Source organism: Hemitrygon akajei, chromosome 3 (assembly GCF_048418815.1).
Source record: "Hemitrygon akajei chromosome 3, sHemAka1.3, whole genome shotgun sequence".
In the NCBI taxonomy this organism is placed as follows: domain Eukaryota; kingdom Metazoa; phylum Chordata; class Chondrichthyes; order Myliobatiformes; family Dasyatidae; genus Hemitrygon; species Hemitrygon akajei.
The window spans coordinates 122,208,202-122,225,640 of record NC_133126.1 but is presented as its reverse complement, the minus strand read 5'-3'; the positions used below and the strand labels follow the sequence as shown (position 1 = coordinate 122,225,640).

At 44.7% G+C, this 17,439-nt stretch overlaps 1 protein-coding gene across 27 annotated transcripts in view; it reads right to left on the bottom strand.

Moving 5' to 3' along the window:
• Positions 1-17,439, bottom strand: part of kif1aa (kinesin family member 1Aa) — a 399,876-nt gene that overhangs the window by 148,640 nt on the left and 233,797 nt on the right. For 12 of the 27 annotated variants that reach the window (XM_073040705.1, XM_073040709.1, XM_073040710.1 and 9 more), the window contains 10 exons: positions 17,261-17,439; positions 15,682-15,793; positions 14,076-14,153; positions 9,711-9,776; positions 8,995-9,012; positions 7,490-7,565; positions 6,648-6,726; positions 5,378-5,520; positions 4,546-4,584; positions 1,054-1,265 (listed from right to left, as the gene is read on the bottom strand). In XM_073040705.1, the coding sequence (XP_072896806.1) occupies positions 1,054-1,265; positions 4,546-4,584; positions 5,378-5,520; positions 6,648-6,726; positions 7,490-7,565; positions 8,995-9,012; positions 9,711-9,776; positions 14,076-14,153; positions 15,682-15,793; positions 17,261-17,439 (1,002 nt within the window). The remainder of the gene's footprint in view (positions 1-1,053; positions 1,266-4,545; positions 4,585-5,377; positions 5,521-6,647; positions 6,727-7,489; positions 7,566-8,994; positions 9,013-9,710; positions 9,777-14,075; positions 14,154-15,681; positions 15,794-17,260) is intronic. The other 15 variants (XM_073040716.1, XM_073040717.1, XM_073040719.1 and 12 more) reach the window with 3 other exon arrangements.

Sequence of the window (17,439 nt, the reverse complement as noted above, 5' to 3'; positions counted from 1 at the left end):
AACACAGGGCTATGGGTAAAGCCGAGGTAGTTCTAAGTTAAGGACATGTTCGGCACAGCTTTGTGGGCCGAAGGGCCTGTATTGTGCTGTATGTTTTCTGTGTTTCTATGTTTCTAAAGGTGGATGGCCTACTCCTGCTCCTATTTCTTATGTTCTTATGGGTAGCCGGGAACCCGGTGAGAGAGGGATATGCCAACCCCAGTATGCGAAGCCAGTTCCAGCAGACTGGGGGAGCGGGGATGATCTAATGACCAAGAAGGCGGTGCTGCAACACTTTGTGGAGAGTGAAGGGCATGTCGAGGCACAGAAGGCATCATGGCAATCCACTGCAGCCGAGGAAGTCTCCAATCGTGACGATTTTTTGTAGCACTGGACCAAGATTTTTGAGGCCGAGAGAGTGGAACTGTCCCAGTACTACGCACTTTTCACTATGAAACTCCTCTCACACGGGTTTTAACGTCATCGTCGAAAACAACGGACAACCAACACAAGTAATTTGACCACTGACACCAGGCAGACAGGCTCTGAGGAGTTTGATAATGGCTGGGGTCACCCATCTAGAGAAGACACTAAGCAAAACACACAAAATTCTGGAGGACTTTGGTCCTGCTGAAGGGTCTCAACTTGAAACGTTCACTCCATAGATGCTGCCTGGCCTGCTGAGTTCCTCCAGCATTTTGTGTGTGTTCCTCAGATTCCCAGCATCTGCAGATTTTCTCTTGTTTGTGATTTGAAAAGACACTGCCCAGAAGAAGGCAATGACAAACCAAGAGCAACCATGATCGCCCACATCATACGACACGGCACACAATGATGATGCTGATGAATTAACCAATCAGCTGACACATCTTTGGGATCTGGGAGAAACGAGAGCAGCCGGAGACCCACAAGGACACAGGAGAATGTCCAAGCTCCAGGCAGACAGCGTCCAAGGTCAGGATTGAACTTGTCTCCCCACCAGCCGTGGTACTGCTGTGACCAGAGCATTCTCAAGTTCTCCTTGCTTTTTTTTAACCCTTGATTGCCATTGCCACCTGAGTTCCTTTGGCTTACCTTGAGCCGTTCAATGGCTTCCTCACTGCCAGGGGCAATCATGAGCCGGTCATGCAGGCTGGACACGGAGCCAGCGCGACTGGACAGAGCAGACAGGGACGGCGAGGGGCTCACTCCAGCCACCATTCCGGACACTGTGGAGAAATTGTCAGCTCGTTGATTGACAGCTGCTATTCTGCAGTTACGGTTATTATTCTCTAAATCCTTCACATCTACAGAAGGAAGCGGGAAGGAAGGAGGGATTGGGAAGAGTGGAAGAGAGAAAGAAAAGGAAAGAAAGAAAAATGCAAGTTGGATATAATGAACTAAAACAGGATGAGAAATATATGCTAGAAAAGAACCACAGAACAGACAACGGCATGGGCATGTGTGTAATGAGTCAGTGCTTATGGCAGAGCCAGGCTGGTGTCCCCCGGATTTGCAACCTACTCACTGTTGGTGGATTTACACTATTTCCCACACCTTCACTTCAGTAGATAAGTTGTGTCCTTCAGAGAATTGCTAATCTGCCAACTGAGAGGAAAACAAGTTGGTGTCAGCGAGGGCTTGTTATTTCAGAAGCTGAGCTGAAGCTTCATCTGTGGCCAGATGCTAAATAACTATTTTGGGAAGAAAGGGCCAACATGCCCTCCTCACCTGCCAACAACTCAGTGCTCAATAATTGTTGTTCCTGGGATCTCACTGTGTACTGATAGGAAGTTATACCTATCTATATAATCATAGTAAACAACTGTATAGCATATGCGTCAGGAAGTTAACTGAGGAAGTGTTAAGATGTCCTATGTCATCCTTATCTCTCAACTTTCTTGCACTGGTTCCCCACATTAGATAGATAGATAGATAGATAGATACTTTATTCATCCCCATGGGGAAATTCAACTTTTATAACAGTCTGAGGCCATTCAGCCCATTGAGCCTCTGCTGGTTCTCAGAGTATTCTCATCAGTCCAGTCCTCCCACTCGTGTCCCTGTAACCAGTCTCCTTCTCGCATGGCTTTACTTCGATTCTCTTAGCACCTGCCTACTCTATTGGCACCTCTTCTGGGGATGTACAAGGACATCAGAACACACACAGGAACACAAGTGAAGAATATACGAACAGGCTGCACTGGACGTCAGGAACCATGCAGCAACAAAGTTAATAAACCTGGTGCTATGGTACATTCTACACCCACTTACTCCTCTTGTGGTGTTTCCCTCTGCTTTGAGACTTGAAAATCAAAACACAAGGACTAACTTCTCAAGCGAGCAGCAGATCTAAGGGTTCACCTTCCACCCGAGCCTATCCTTGCCTCCCTCCTGCATAATTCCCGGCATGTCACAAGCCTACATGCTCTGCAAAACCCCACAGTGTTGAAATCCACCAACAGTAAAGCAATTCTCCACAGGTGCCAATCATGACTGAGAGGGATTCAGTAAACAGACTGAATTTGTATCAGCGACATTAACATTAGACGACAAGACAAGGGTTGAGCACGCACTCACGCACAGTGAGAGGGTGAAGCACAGCAGAAGCATTGCAGCAGCTCTAGGGTGCAAGAGTAGGGTGAAGTGTTCAGTGAAAGGCCTGTAACCTGGCCCACTGTGTCCTAAGGAAGGATTTAGAGGAGAGTTGTTTGCTATTATGCTTGCAGTGATGCTCTCCTGCTGTTCTGGGCCCTGGGCAACATTAATTTTAGTTGCACATCATCGATCACTGTGCCTCTGCCTGCTGAGACCTTAAACTCGGGAATTATTCCTCCGGCTGCTCCTGCTAACTGCTTCTATACAAAATACCTCTTTTTGACCAACTGCTCTTTGATTTCTAGTACCAGGTTCTGTGGAGTACTTAGGAAACGGCATTATCTCAATAGTACTGGATGATTGCATGCTCCTATTTTTGTCCCAGTGGCCATTGTACGAAACTCCTTTCACTATGACCTTAAAGCTTCCTATGAGGTGCCATTGTATCAGCCCGTATATCAAGATCCATTCAGTACTGATAAATCTGTTGCTTGTTCTTACTTTCGACATGTCTAAAAAAACAGCGTGCATTCAGAATTCACTTTAATAGGCAGGAAAGCCATTTTGAAGATTGCAAGAGATAGAGGCTTTAGCACAAATTTAGTAGCTGTGAAAATGAGCTAGAGTTCTCTCAAGGTGCATGTTGTTCAGTTATTTTGGGTCAAAACTGAAACCCTAGCGCCTGGCAGTAAAATAACCTGGACACAAATGATTAGAATCAGCAGTGTAGGAGGGAAGGCATATCCCAAGGCAAAAGGAATGAGCCATTGTCAGGAGTGAGAGCATCAGCTAACCCGGAAAATGTTGCAGGGCAGTGGTGCAAAAGCCTGTCAGTCCACAGCATGAAAGAAAGAGCCCCAAGGAGTTGGGTCAGAAAAGCCAATGGATGAGATTGAATTTTGGGATCACGCAGCACAAAGCGAGGGCAATCGGTCCCAAGACCATGATTGCTGTTCAATCGGACTCACTCTTTTCTCACAGACCTGCAGGGCTTTTTCCTCTGATCTCCAGGAAATGTGTCATTTCCACACTTTTAACTCTGGCCCCTGAAAACTGCTGGGATGCACATCGTGAGAGTGAGTTTCCCGTTTAAAGGAAATTCCGTCGAATTTTGACTGTTACACAATCAGATTCACCTCCACATGTTTTTGGGCAATCAATAGTTAATCCCATAATCTGAGTGGAGTCCTACATTGGAGGTCCGTCTCCCATCACCCACCCACCAGCCTTCATCCAATTACAGAGGAGGGATGTCGGGGCACTGATATTATCCAATGTTTGAAGTCTATGGGTGGGAACAGATCTAAAGCGATGGACTATAGCCAACAGATGACCTGGCTTCATGGCAGTTTGGGGCACTTGCCAGTAGCTGGCACCTTCTCAGCTACAGTTTGCCATGGAGAAACAGAGAAAATTGCAATGTTGCTTACAAGTATTCTTCAGAGGAACAGCAATGGAATTGGGCATAGTCTGGATGTCAGTTCTACTGTGTCAGCAGATTCTTCAGGGTGTTAAAGAGCTCTGTTATGTTACACTTCTGCTGCTCAAACACAAACAGAAGAAATCACCCCTCACAGCTTTGTGGGGAATGCATGCAAATGAACAAGGTGTTATTCCAGATTTGCACACTAGGTGGCCCTGTTGGGCACAGGCAAGGACCAAAGACCAAACAGGGCTGTGATCCCCTAAAGGAGCGGAAAAAAATGACCATCAAATCTTGTTGCACAGGTGAAGAGTGGCTACCGACTGATACAGGTGGGTGAGAACCTCCCACAGATTTAGAGTGAAGGAGGAAACATCAGACAGTCAGGCTGTCTGAGGAACCCACTCAGTGGTGACCCATGGGCAATGGCAACAGGAGAAGCAGGCTCTTTGTCTCATGCTGTGTTGTGAGGGCTGTGTGCCCATGTCTGCACATGCACAAGTGTGCATGCACATATGAGGGAAGCGTCACAAGCTGCTACTGTGCTACTCCAACTGTTCACACACATTTTCTTCCACTTCTTTTGTCATCGGACACCGGAGTCACTGAGAGACCAGAGAAAGGAGAGAAACAAGGTTCAGAGGTCAGAGTTCACAACCACAATATCACAGAAAGAAACAACTTGAAATTGATTATTAAAAACTGGCTCAGAGAGGACAGCAGACAAATGGAAAACAGTTTGAAGAGACAGCAGGAAGAAGCAGGGGTTAGGGTAGGAGTTTATGACAACACACAATGCACCCCCTCTGTAAAATTCTCAGTCCCACCCTATTTCAACACCAGAGGCAACATGTTGTGGAAAAGGATTCCTTTTGTTGTATGGCACTGACATCGTAGGTCTGAGGAGACTCGACACTATGAAGTCTCAGCCACACACAACCCCAGGGTATCTCACTTCATGCCACTCTCGCCATTTGCCCATATACACTGCATTTTTCAATTAACCTTGGATAAATTATTACTTTACTGTCTGTTCTATAAGATGGTGCAGGCCATCTTTCAAGGGAACGGGGCATGGGAGAAGTGACCCCGTTTTACCACAGGTCTATGTTACTTCATAGGTAAGAGTTGCATGCACCAACGAGATCACGTTAAACATGGATACTGGTTATCGGCAGCAGGATTTTACACTTTGATCACATCAAGGATGTTTCATGTGTCAACTTTCTCTGAATCAGAGCTCTTGGAGCCATGGGTTCACAAGTGCAGGCATGTTTGAATATCTGATATTACCTGTGGGTATCGGCACAGGAGACCTGACAGGGCGAGGATGGGTATTTATGGTGGGGAAGGGATGGGCTCTAACACTTGCTGTGGCTGTGATCTGGTGCCGCTTACGATCAATAATGTCGCCCAATCCCTGAGTGCAGAGGAGATCCCTCAGTCTGGAAACCTCATCCTTCAATTCCCGGATCAGCTTGTTGTTGGGGTCCTCATTAATGACGGCATTGCATCGGATCTGCTTGGCACGGTCTGCATATCTAAGCAATGAAAGAAACCAAATGGCCTTCAGAGTGTTGCTTTAGAGAGCAGAGGAACATCCGCTAAAGCAGGATAGACCAGGAAATAATTCAATATAGTGCATTCCAGTTAACTGGGACAAGCCAGGGCAAGCCCCAATTTAGCAAATTCCCCAATTAGCCGAAGTTTCATGGAAATAGTAACAAGGTATTAAAAAAACTACCGTTTAAATGAGGAACAATTTATGTATTTCAATAAAGTACAGAACAAATTGGAACACTACAGATACCTCTCCAGTATACTATAAAACTGAGTATTAGCTCCTAATAGTTACTGACAAAGAATTCATCTGCTGTTTTCTTTTGAACAAAATCAGTGCAGACACCTGCAAATAATGGACTACCTTCATAAAATGCTTCAGACAATTGCATCCTCCAAATCTTCATTTTCATTCTAACAATCAAGATGATTGCTGATACCTTCAAAATCTTCGTGATTACTAACTTGTTGAAGTGGTGAAATTGTTTTATTTCCATTCCCAGCTGTTTCTGGCATCTCCAAGCCTGAATGCTTGAAACCATGGTGAACAAAACAGTTCTGAATTGTCTTACTGTTTATTTCTCGCCAACTTCAGTGACAAAAATCACTGCTTTTTAAACATAAGCGCACACAACTGACTCTATTTAAAAACTGATCACTCTATGCACAGCATAGTTTCTAACAGCTACACGTGCACACGAATAACCCTAGGTAGGAACTGTTCGGGAACAGTCTCCTGCCCCGACTAAGCCGCCTAGCGTCCTAGTTAAACAAAGGGAAGCAGGGATATTTTCTTGATTTTTCTTTGTCTTTAAGAGTTATTCCAAATAATCGGCTGCCCCAATAGTCCAATTAACTGGAATCCACTGGTACTTTCAAAACTTCACCCCATGCTTCCTAGATTCATTTTCCCCAACCTAATGACCAGCCCTTCCCTTCTCCTTACCCAGTCTCAGTCACAAAAACTTATTCAGCCCCTCTCATTATAAGCCCTAGTCCCACTTCTTTCCTCCTCCAAACCTAACTCTCATTGCCCCTTATCATTAAAACTTGGCTCTTTCCAATGGCCCTCTTCATCCAGTGTACTGCTCGTACACCTGTTCCTTACCTCAGAGTGCTGAGTGTCTCGTCATAGTTGATGTCCGCAGGACTAAGTGCAGCCACCATGGCAGTCCGAGAGTTGCCCCCTGCGGAGAAGCAACATGTTAGGTTATAGGTCGTCGCCCCATTTCTGAAACTTTCTTCTCACCTCTTCACAGAACAGGCAACTAGCACTGACTTTCCCCGCACACCCAATCTCACCCAAAGCTATGTCTTTCTAGCATTCGCCATTTCTACCTTGGGTAAATGATTCCACCTAAATTGTCCATTCCAAGCAAGTCATGTCACTACCCACTTCCGCCAGTGAACCTCCAGCGGAGCAGGCCGAGGGGGGCACCACGGGAAGCAAAAGGAAACCTATGTCAAGCTTGATTCACATTACTCAGAGCCAGAGGCTAGTGGGATCACAAAATCTCAACTGCAACACCGTTGTGGTGCTATTGGAGGAGTTGTCCTTCAGAAGAATCATTAAACTGGGTCTCTCTCCCACTCTCTCAGCCTATGATTCCTGTTAATGTACACAACAGTTCTCTCTGCTCTCCTAGTCAATATTGTTCCCTTATTTAAGTATTAATCAACACCTAAAAGCAGATTTTCCTGTAATACAGCAATGACCACACTGCAAAATTCATTTGTTGTGAAATACTTTGAGATATCCTGAGACTGTGGTGGTTTCCATTCAAATGCAAGTTTGGTTCTCAGGATCGAAGGACATGGCGATATCCAAAGTCCTTCTGTAATTCTTTCTAAGTTAAATGAATCAAAGCCCATGCTAACACGTAGTGATAGAGGAAATGCTGCTCTGTTAGCTGTGTCTGTAAACAGTGGGACACAAGAAAAAGCACTCACCAAGGTTCTCTCGTAACAGCCATGTTAGCACAGAGTCTCTGTACGGGATGAAATCTGTTTTCTTCTTTTTCTTGTTCTGCTCAATGTGGAACACAACAAAGACATTTCATAAACGGAGCACGCTCACAATTTCAGATTAGGTGCCGAATTAAGCTGGAGTAAACATCAGTCATCCTCTGAAATTAGTTTCATTGGTGTCCTTTAAGGCTCTGCCTCTGCCAGAATCCTCCATCCAATAAAGAGTATCAGCAGGCTAGCGCTACCCAGAGCTTGCCCAGCTCCCCAGGATGAGAGCAATATCCCTGGCTGAGCACCTCCTTTCTGAGCAACCCTTCATGACAGTGAAAATATCAGAAATACTCAGCCAGTCTAGCTTCTGATTTCTTTCCTGCATTTGATAAGGAATTTGTCAAAGCATGCTCCTGGCACGTGGATACAGCCTGGTTTTTTGAGCATTTGAAGCATTTTCTGATTTATCTCAAGCTTGGGACAGAAGGCTACAGGCGAGTGCAGGAAAGTACAGGGTGCAAAGATACTGCAGAACAGACGAACAGTTGGAATTGCAAACATAAAGCTGACTGTACATCAGCATCCCACGTTTGGACTGCATCGTATCACACAGAGTCACACTTGAATCCTGAGACGTGTCTGCATCCACAGTAGGGCCGAAATTTAAAGGAGATGTGAGAGGCAAGTATTTTTATTTATTTATTTGTTGAGATGCAGCGCAGGATTGGTCCTTTGAACCGCGCCGCCCAGCAAATCTCCGATTTAATTCCAGCTTAATCACGGGGCAATTTACAATCACCAATTAACTTACCAAACGGTACGTCTTTGGACTGTGGGAGGATGCTGGGGCGCCCGGTGGAAACTCCTTACAGGCAGCGATGGGAGTTGAACCCGGGTCACCTGTACTGTAAAGCATTCTGCTAACTACTATGCTACCGTGCCGCCCACAGTGACAGGTGCTTGGATGGGTGGGGTGGGGGAAAGGGGGCAGGGGTGAAGCAGGTGTGAGAGTGACATGTTGGTAGCCATTTAAACAGGCAGGGAGTGGAGGGACACGAATCCTGTCCAGGCAGATGGGATTAGTTTAATTTGGCAACAGGTTCAGCACATGTAGGCTAAACGGCTTGATCCTGTGGTGTAAAGTTCTATCTTCTTAGGGAGCAGCAGGTGTTAGCTGTCCACTCTCATTCCAGAATGTTTAATGATGTAGAGTAGGGTGTGGAACATGTGCCCGTGTGGCACCCACAGCTCAGTTTGGTGGCTCTCAGAGCAATCTGAGTGACAATGGGAACTCCCTGATCTGCTGACATCCCTGCCCACATCTGAGCCTGGTCAGGGTCAGCTCCATTTTGCACAAAATTGTGAGCTCCAGCAGTAAGGTGACAAGGCTATGGCACTGCAGAGGTCACAGCCGAGCCTGAACTTCATCTTGTCATTGATTAAAACAAGTTAAGCTCTGTTCTCAGGACTGTCAAGGAATTGGGGGTTATTCATACCTTGTTTGATCCGGAATCCTGTAATAAATTAAAAAAAGTAAGGTTATTGAAAGGGTTAGTGACACTTGACACATCAGTGCTGTTCTTTCCCTACTTCATTGTCAACTTCATATAAATCAGCAAGGAACTTGTCATTAAGCAAATGTCATGAATATCAGGACAACAATGATGACTGACCTCAATCAATATGACCCCTTCTACAGGAGGAGTTTCAGCATCAAGATTCTTTCAGGGAATCTATCCACTCAGACTACCTTTAAGGTAATGAAAGAATATCTGAATCAATCCTAAACTTCTTTGAAAACATTTTCCTTTGTCTTCATCTTGGACCTGCACTTTTCTGGAGTTGCTTTTTTCCTATTTAGAGCCATATAAAATATCTTTAAAAGAGCCTTTCTTTCTTCATTATTTATACCTTTGACATGACTGACCAGCTTTGTTCAGCATCTCATGTGCTTGAAGGTCCCCTTTTTGTCTCAGTGACCTGGTCGGGCACAGGTCTTCAGGTAGAGTTTGAGCAGACTGAATTAAGTCCTACACCATGCTCTGGTTCTGAGCTTATGGTTCTACTGATTTTGCACTCAGTTCTGGCTGGGAAAGGTCAGCATTAGATCAGCTCCGGCTCCAAGATTCCTACTTGAACATCAGTGGACACCAGCGCATTCATCAACATCACCGTCATCAAGAGCCCCAGTAAAAGCAACAAGCGCACTCACCACCTCTGCCAATGCTGAGATGACTTTGCCCAGAGTTGTCAAGGACTTATTGATATTTGCTCCTTCCTAAAACACACAAGGAAATGAACTATTAAAATGGAGCAAGCAGAAACTGAACAAATAGAGGCAGCAATAAAACAAGAATTGTATTAAACATAATGAAGGCATATCCATTGGATAGAAACGGGCCACTGTGTTCCTGACACATTGTTCAATTTTATCAAAGAATTCTTCATAAACTCTAGGGCATCTGCTTTTAACCACTGCTTAATTGGACATTTTAGAAAAATGTTTTCTGGAATCCAAAGACCAGGAGATAAAACTGATTCCATTAAGATGGAGGCATGTGTACATGTCGCAGCCTCTCCAGGGCCAAGCACAGGGGCTTTTTTCTTTGTTAAATGTGTTTTTTTTTTATTGTAATTCTATACTCGACTCCAATAACTAGGAGTACAGCAGGGTGTTGTAGGAGCCGGCTGGCGATTCAGAGAAGGGTAGGCTGGCTGTCGGGCTGCGATGGGAGAGTTGGGCAGTCAGGCGGGCCACCAGCCCTCAGGCCGTCAGGCCACAGGGGAAGGTGGATTGGGTTCGGAAGAGCTGCTGCTGCCTGCCTGCCACTCAAAGGCACCGAAGTTGGTGCATGAAGGTGGCTGCAGAGAAACCGTGACTGTCTTTGGACATTGCTTTTGCGATCGCAAAACCCTGTTGGACATTGATTGCCATAGGCCCGTTCCCCTTGTTTAGCATTGGGCAGGAGGCATAGTGAGGACTAGGCCTCAAGCCGTGGGCTTGCCCACAGCCGCAGTCCAGGTGAGAAGGAGATACAGGAGGCAGTACAGTACAGCGTTCATGCTTGGTTGGGGTAGCTTCTCCTGTCAGTACTGCCCTCCAGTGTTGGATTGTTGGAATTAGACTGGATTGCCAGGAATCAGCAATTTGCGGAAGTTGTCGCTTAGGGCCTTGGACTAAAAATGTGTTTTCTTGGCTGACTATGTTCTCTTTTCCCCTCTCCCTCATTATTTTGAAAGCACATGTATGTTTTTGCACCTTGGCCCCAGAGAAACGATGTCTCGTTTGGCTGTATCCATGTAGGGTTTGAATTACAATTAAACGTGATTAGATTTGATTTGAACAACTGAGACACAAGAGGCTACAGATGATGAAATCTGAAGCAACAGACAATCTGCTGGATGAACTTAACCTATCAATCATCATCTATGGCAGGAGTTCCCAACCTGGGGTGCAGGAACCCCTTGCTTAATGGTATTGGTCCATGGCATAAAAAAGCTTGGGAACCCCCAATCTAAGAGACTGATGATGTTTCAGTTTGAAATCCTGTATCAGGACCAGATAAAATTATGTTTTGGTAAATGACCAGACAGAATAAGGGATATCTTCTGCAAGTCCATCAAATTATCTGCAGCAGATATTTTAAGATTGGGCAAATGCAAACACAAATTGGAATGGGGTAATCCTGATGAATTATTTACAACACTGTCTGTGTAACGCTGCTGGGAAGACCGATAGTGTTCATCCTCCCTCCACAACCTACCACCTACTGGCATGTACATCAAGGCGAGTTGATGGATGACTAATCAGATAGATGGACAATTGATTGGCAGGTAGATCAGACAATGGGTGAATCAGCTAACTGCACAAAGAGATAGTTGGACAAATAAACACATATTCCAGAAAGTTCTGTGGAGGAAAGTCTCAATACATAATTGGTGATGAACAGCAGAGAGTGGGATAGAAGTAGCTCAATGCATGAAAAGATGGGACTGCACAGACAGTTTCAAAGTTCAAAGTAAATTATTATCAAAGTACATACAAGTCCCTCTGATGCAGCCACACTCAAAAAATCCATAATAGATTAATAACCATAATAGAATCAATGGAAGACCAGACCAACTTGGGCATTCAACCAGAATGTAAAACAGAATAAACTGTGCGAATACAAAAATAAATAAACAATAAATAACCAATAAATATTGAGAACATGAGATGAAGAGTCCTTCAAAGTGAATCCATAGGCTGTGGCAACATTTCAATGATGGGTCAAGACATGACGATTGAGGGGTAATAACTGTTCCTGAACCTGGCGGTGTAAGTCCTGGGGCTCCTGTACCTTCTTGCTGATGGTAGCAGCAAGAAGAGTGCAAAACCTGGATCATGGGTGTCCCTGATGATGGATGCTGCTTTCCTGCAGCAACGCTTTGTGTAGTTGTGGTCAATGGTGAGGAGGGATTTACCCATGACAGACTGGGCCATATCAACTACTTTTTGTAGGATTTTCCATTCAAGGGCATTGGTGTCTCTATACTAGGCTGTGATGTAACCGGTCAATATATTCTCCACTACACATCTACAGAAGTTTGTCAAAGTTTGAGATGTCATGCGGAATCTTCACAAACTTGTAAAGAAGTAAAGGCACTGCAGTGCTTTCTTCATAATTGCACTTACATGCTGGGCCCAGTTCAGATCCTCCAAAATGATAATACCAAGGAATTTAAAGTTGTTGATCCTCCGACGAGGACCTGCTCATGGACCTCTACTTTCCTCCTCCAGAAGTCAATGATCTTGCTGACACTGAGTACGAGGTTGTTGTTGTGGCACCAGTCAGACAGATTTTCAGTCTCCCTCCTATATGCTGATTCATCACCACCTTTGATTTGGCCAACAACAGTGGTGTCATCAGCAAACATGAATATGGTATTGGAACTGTGCTTAGTCACACAGTCACAAATGTAAAGTGAGTAGAGCAGGGGTCTAAGCACACAGCCTTGTGATGCACCTGTGCTGATGGAGATTGTGGAGATATTGTTGCCAATCCAAACTGACTGGGGTCTGCAAATTGGAAATCTAGAATCCAATTGCACACGAGTTATTGAGGCCAAGATCTTGAAGCTTATTGATAAGTTTTGAGGGAATGTTGGTATTGACTGTCAAGCTGCAGTCGATAAAGAGCATCCTGATGTATGCATCCTTGCTGTCCAGATGTTCCAAGGTTGAGTGAAGAGCCAATGAGAATGCATCTGCTGTGGACCTGTTGCGCCAGTAGGAAAATCCAAGTCACTTCTCAGGCAGGAGTTGATATGTTTCATCATCAACCTCTCAAACACTTCATCACTGTGAATGTAAGTGCTACTGGACGATAGTCATTGAGGCTTCTTGAGGTCTGTTTGAAGCAGATGAGTACCTCAGACTGCCGAAGTGAGGGGTTAATGATCTCAGTGAACAGTCCAGTAACTTGATCAGCACAGGTCTTTAGTAGCTGGCCAGGTACCCCATCTGGGCCAAATGCTTGCCTGTGTTCACCTTCCTGAAGGCTGCTTGTATGTGGGGGGTTAAAGTTAATGATGGTTCCTCCATGTTTTGCCAGTCAAAGTGAGCATAGAAGACATTGAGCTCATCTGCAAGCATAGCTCTATTGTAAGGTCATCAGGATGCTCTTGATTTTACTTGATAAGAGGCATTTACGCCTTGCCACAAGTAATTCAAGTTTGCCACTTCACCTGTGAGGTGGTTCTCCAGAGATCGTACCCAGACTTCTTGTAATGTTCTTGATCTTTGGACTTGAACGCCTCTGACCTGGATCTCAGTAGATCCTGGCCCTCAGCAGACTGTGGATCTCAGGCTCTATCCAGGGCTTCTGGTTAGGGAAGATGCTGAATGATTCTGTGGGGACACACTCATCTATAACTATTTTAATAAAGTCCATACAACCCATGGTGTATATATCTAGATCCACAGAACACAGCCCAGTCCGCCAACTAGAAGCAATCGCATAGCCACTCCTCTGCCTCCTACAACTACATCCTTGTTGTCCTAATCTCTGGGGCTTTGCTCTTTAAGCCTCTGCTTGCATGCAAGTAGGAGGACAGCCAAGTGATCAGATTTCCCAAAGTGCTGTCTGGGCACGGACAGTAGGCATTCCTTATCTTATATGTTAGTGGTCCAGTGTGTTGGGACTTCTGGTGCTACAGGTATTACGCTGATGATAATTGGGAAGAAGCTTGATTGAAGTCCCTGACTATGATTTGAGATGTGTTGGGATGGACTGTTTCTTGTTTGGAGACAACAGCATGCAGTATCTCAAACGCTTGATTACAGTTGGCTGCTGGTTGCGTGTAAACTGCGGTCAGGATTGTGGGGGAGAACTCCCCACGTAAGCAGGACAGATGGCATTTGACCGTTCAGTGCTCGAGGTCAGAGACAAAAACGCCACATCCGAGCACCATTTTGGAGCATGAGTTTATCATGAAGCACTTACCTCCACCTTTAATGGACATGTGGGTAGAAAGATATGTGTGTGGGTAGTGAGGTTAAATAGATGGACAGAGGGTCGATAAAGCAGATCCTCACCTTTAACCGTGTTCCCTTTGCTCCCGTAGAATCTGCCCTTTCACTTCCAGCAAGATCAACCAAACTGATTTTACTCACCTACAGAATAAAAGGATGTTAGAAACAAAACAAGTCATTCAATTAAAGTCAGAATTACTCCTTTGAGTGCTCAGCAATGACTAATTCATTGGATCGCTGTGGCATTATGCGATTTAAACAGACCACCCATTCAAATTCTGTATCAACTCCTGAACCACAGCCACTTGTAAGCAGGGGAGTGCTCTGTGCATCAAAGGCCCAGAACTAGAAAGGATGCCTTAGAAATAAACCTATCAGTCCAGGAAAGAAGCTACATAATCCGCATGCTGAGAGAATTCCAGCAGGGAATGTAACGTGCAGGATCTATAGTAAAAGCGAATGGGTAATGCAGAATGCCGTACGACAAAGGTATACCCATCATGCTGGATGTAAACTGTGTGCACTTTGTATTCAAAAAGAATAGGTAGCAGTTAGGTCAGGTATCAAGCTTGGGTGTACAGTGCCCAGAGTTTTTAATGAGTAGAATGTGAAATATAAATGGGAAGCAACAGGAAGAGTGTTTAATGCTGACTTTAATACAACCTGCATTAATATTAGGCAGTGAACATAATCATCACAGTGGCTCACACATCTTAAATATTACTGTCACTGTGATGTTTATAAACTTTCTAAGATAAACTTTTTCTCAATGGTTTTTGAGGATAGACAACGAACAATGCTTCTTCCTCCCTCTCTTCTAGTGGGAACTCGGAACCAACACACCTTTGTTATTTCAAAATTTTCCACCCACTGATTTTCTTCATGTGGTACTATCTCAAAAATTTGTGAATTTCCATTGTAATCTCCCCCACCCCAAAGGAAAAAGCATCAATTACCCAACATTTATTCATGTCTGTGGCCTCCCCACCCCTGAGTGTGACAGCGCCATCCCGGTCTAGCCAACAGCTCCCTCTGGTGAATAAACTGGAAATAGCAGGTACCCTGCCCAACCTTCCTCTCATTGAACTTTGTGCAACTTTCTGCATGTAAAGTTTCCTTCTGCAGTTTTCTCTGTTCAGAGTGAGGCACTGAAGCTCTATGGATCACCATTACAGGTTGCTGTTTAACAGGATCGAACTGAACCAAGTTATCAGTAAGGCTATCCTCATTATGGCTGTTGAATTAGCAGAGGTTTCACCATAACTGAAATCAAAACATTACCAAGAAATCTGTAATATTAAATAAAAACCACTCTTACAAAATTTATGTGCCGAAAGAAAATAAATAAATAAAACTATTTGATTTCAGCTTGCATTCTAATGCAGCTTCACATTATGGAAAAACACGATTCAGTTCGGTTTCTAGGAATGAAACCATGGATCCCCCAATACCCTCTCCCCCGACCCCCCCCCCCCATAACATTGTGTTCATCTGTAACATTCAGCCAACCTCTGAGGTGTTTTTAAACTCAGCTTTGAATAAAGGTCATATCTCTTTCAAAGGGTGAAGACTACATCCTCTCTGAGTGAAATCACACTAGGAAGCTAGTCTGTTCCCACCTCTGCACCATACAATCCTCATGCAGGCCGCAAGTGCTCCCTCCCTTTACCTTCTCAGAGGTGGAGTCGGCACTGGAGTCATGTGTTTTCTGCGTGAAGATGATATTGAACACAGCGTGAGATCGGCTGCTGGTCTCATTCATGTTTGTGGCAGCCACAGTCCTGGTGAGACAGGAAAGAATCAGTGAATATTGCCTTTGGTAGTAGGCACTCTTCAATGGTAGCAGAAAAACTAGTCTAATGATGGAGGAGCAATGGTCAATGATCAATGAGAGCAAGACTCTAGTCATTCATAGAAGGAACAATAATCAATGATCTCAGGGGTTCCAGTTAGTGATGGCAGAGCACTAGTCAGTTAATGATAACATAGGTGGTAGCCAGTGGTAGCAGGGCACTAGTCAATAATGGAAGGAACCAGAAGTGACACAAGGGGCACTAGTCAGTGATGACAAAGCACTTGTTAACACTGAAAATAGCATTAGCTTTTGTAAATGCTACCACTAGTTAATTATGTCTGAGGTACTAGCTTAAGAGGGCAAAAGACCAGTCAATGAGACAGTGGCTTATTTGGAGTAATAATTAACTCCAATTGATAACTAGAGCTAAATATTCTGTGAAAGACAACAGAGCGAACAATCTTTAAGAAATAATATTGAGGGAGGACCCATGCTTCAATAGTAACTGGAGGTAATAAAATGGCTGCATAAAGCAGGACCAGTGGCTTACAGCTAGAGAAAGCAGAGAGAGACATCATCAGTTTTCGACACAGAGACATAGAGTTGAGGAAATGTACGAAGACAATAGGGACATCATCAGAAAGGGAGGGTCTCACCAATCTTCACTTTGACCTTAGCCACCTGTGAAAGACTGGTGTAATACCATCAGCTTCCTTTCCAAATCCTTTCACATCCCACTAACTTCATGACAGATTACGTTTAACTTGCCCCAAGCTCTCTCCTCTCCCTGTGGACACAGTGGTTCGCCTTCTGGTAACCAGATGGTTTGATCAAATACTGTTCTATCCATAACTGTTGTCTCTCCAGCTCAGTTTAGGAATACACTATATCATTGAGACTCAGTACAAATAGTCACCATAGATTCCTTCAAATGTAGAGGTTTGTGACATGGACTACAAGTGACATGTGTTAAGTGTAGCATACATGAGTGAACAGGTATGTCTGGACCTTTATTTCTCAAAGTTCTCCATCACTACTTCCTCAAAGCATGAAAGAGGGCCATTCAGCCCACTGAATCTATATCAGCTCACAAGACAATAGTATTTCCTCATTTTTTCCTGCTATAATTTACCCTCCCTACCAGCTCCCAGATTCTATCACTTGCCCATGCACGTGGAATCTGGAGCAAAACAAAACTAGCTACTGGAGGAACTCAGCAGGTCAGGTCAGGCAGCATCTGTGGAGACAAAGGGACTGTCGATGTTTTGGATCAAGACCCTGCATCAGGACTGAGAGTGTAAAGGGGAGAGGTGATGGCGGTGGGTCGGGGGGCGGGGGGCAGCAATGAAGACCAGGAACTGATAAGGGCATGTGGCTTATTCAGTGATTCACTGAGGAAGGCCACTGGGGTGTAGTACTGGGTCTAATCATGGAGTCAACTGGTTTTTCATACCTGGCTTTGTTGCCTGAGTCCATGAGGTCTGAGATGTCATTGTAGGAGGTCACCGCAAGTTTAGAGAGATCCTCCACATAAGGGCCTAGAATTGGATGCTCTCGAACGCGAAGGTTTCCTTTGGTTTTAGGGTTCAGTAAGTCTCGCACACGCTCACAGTAAATCTCCATATAACTGAC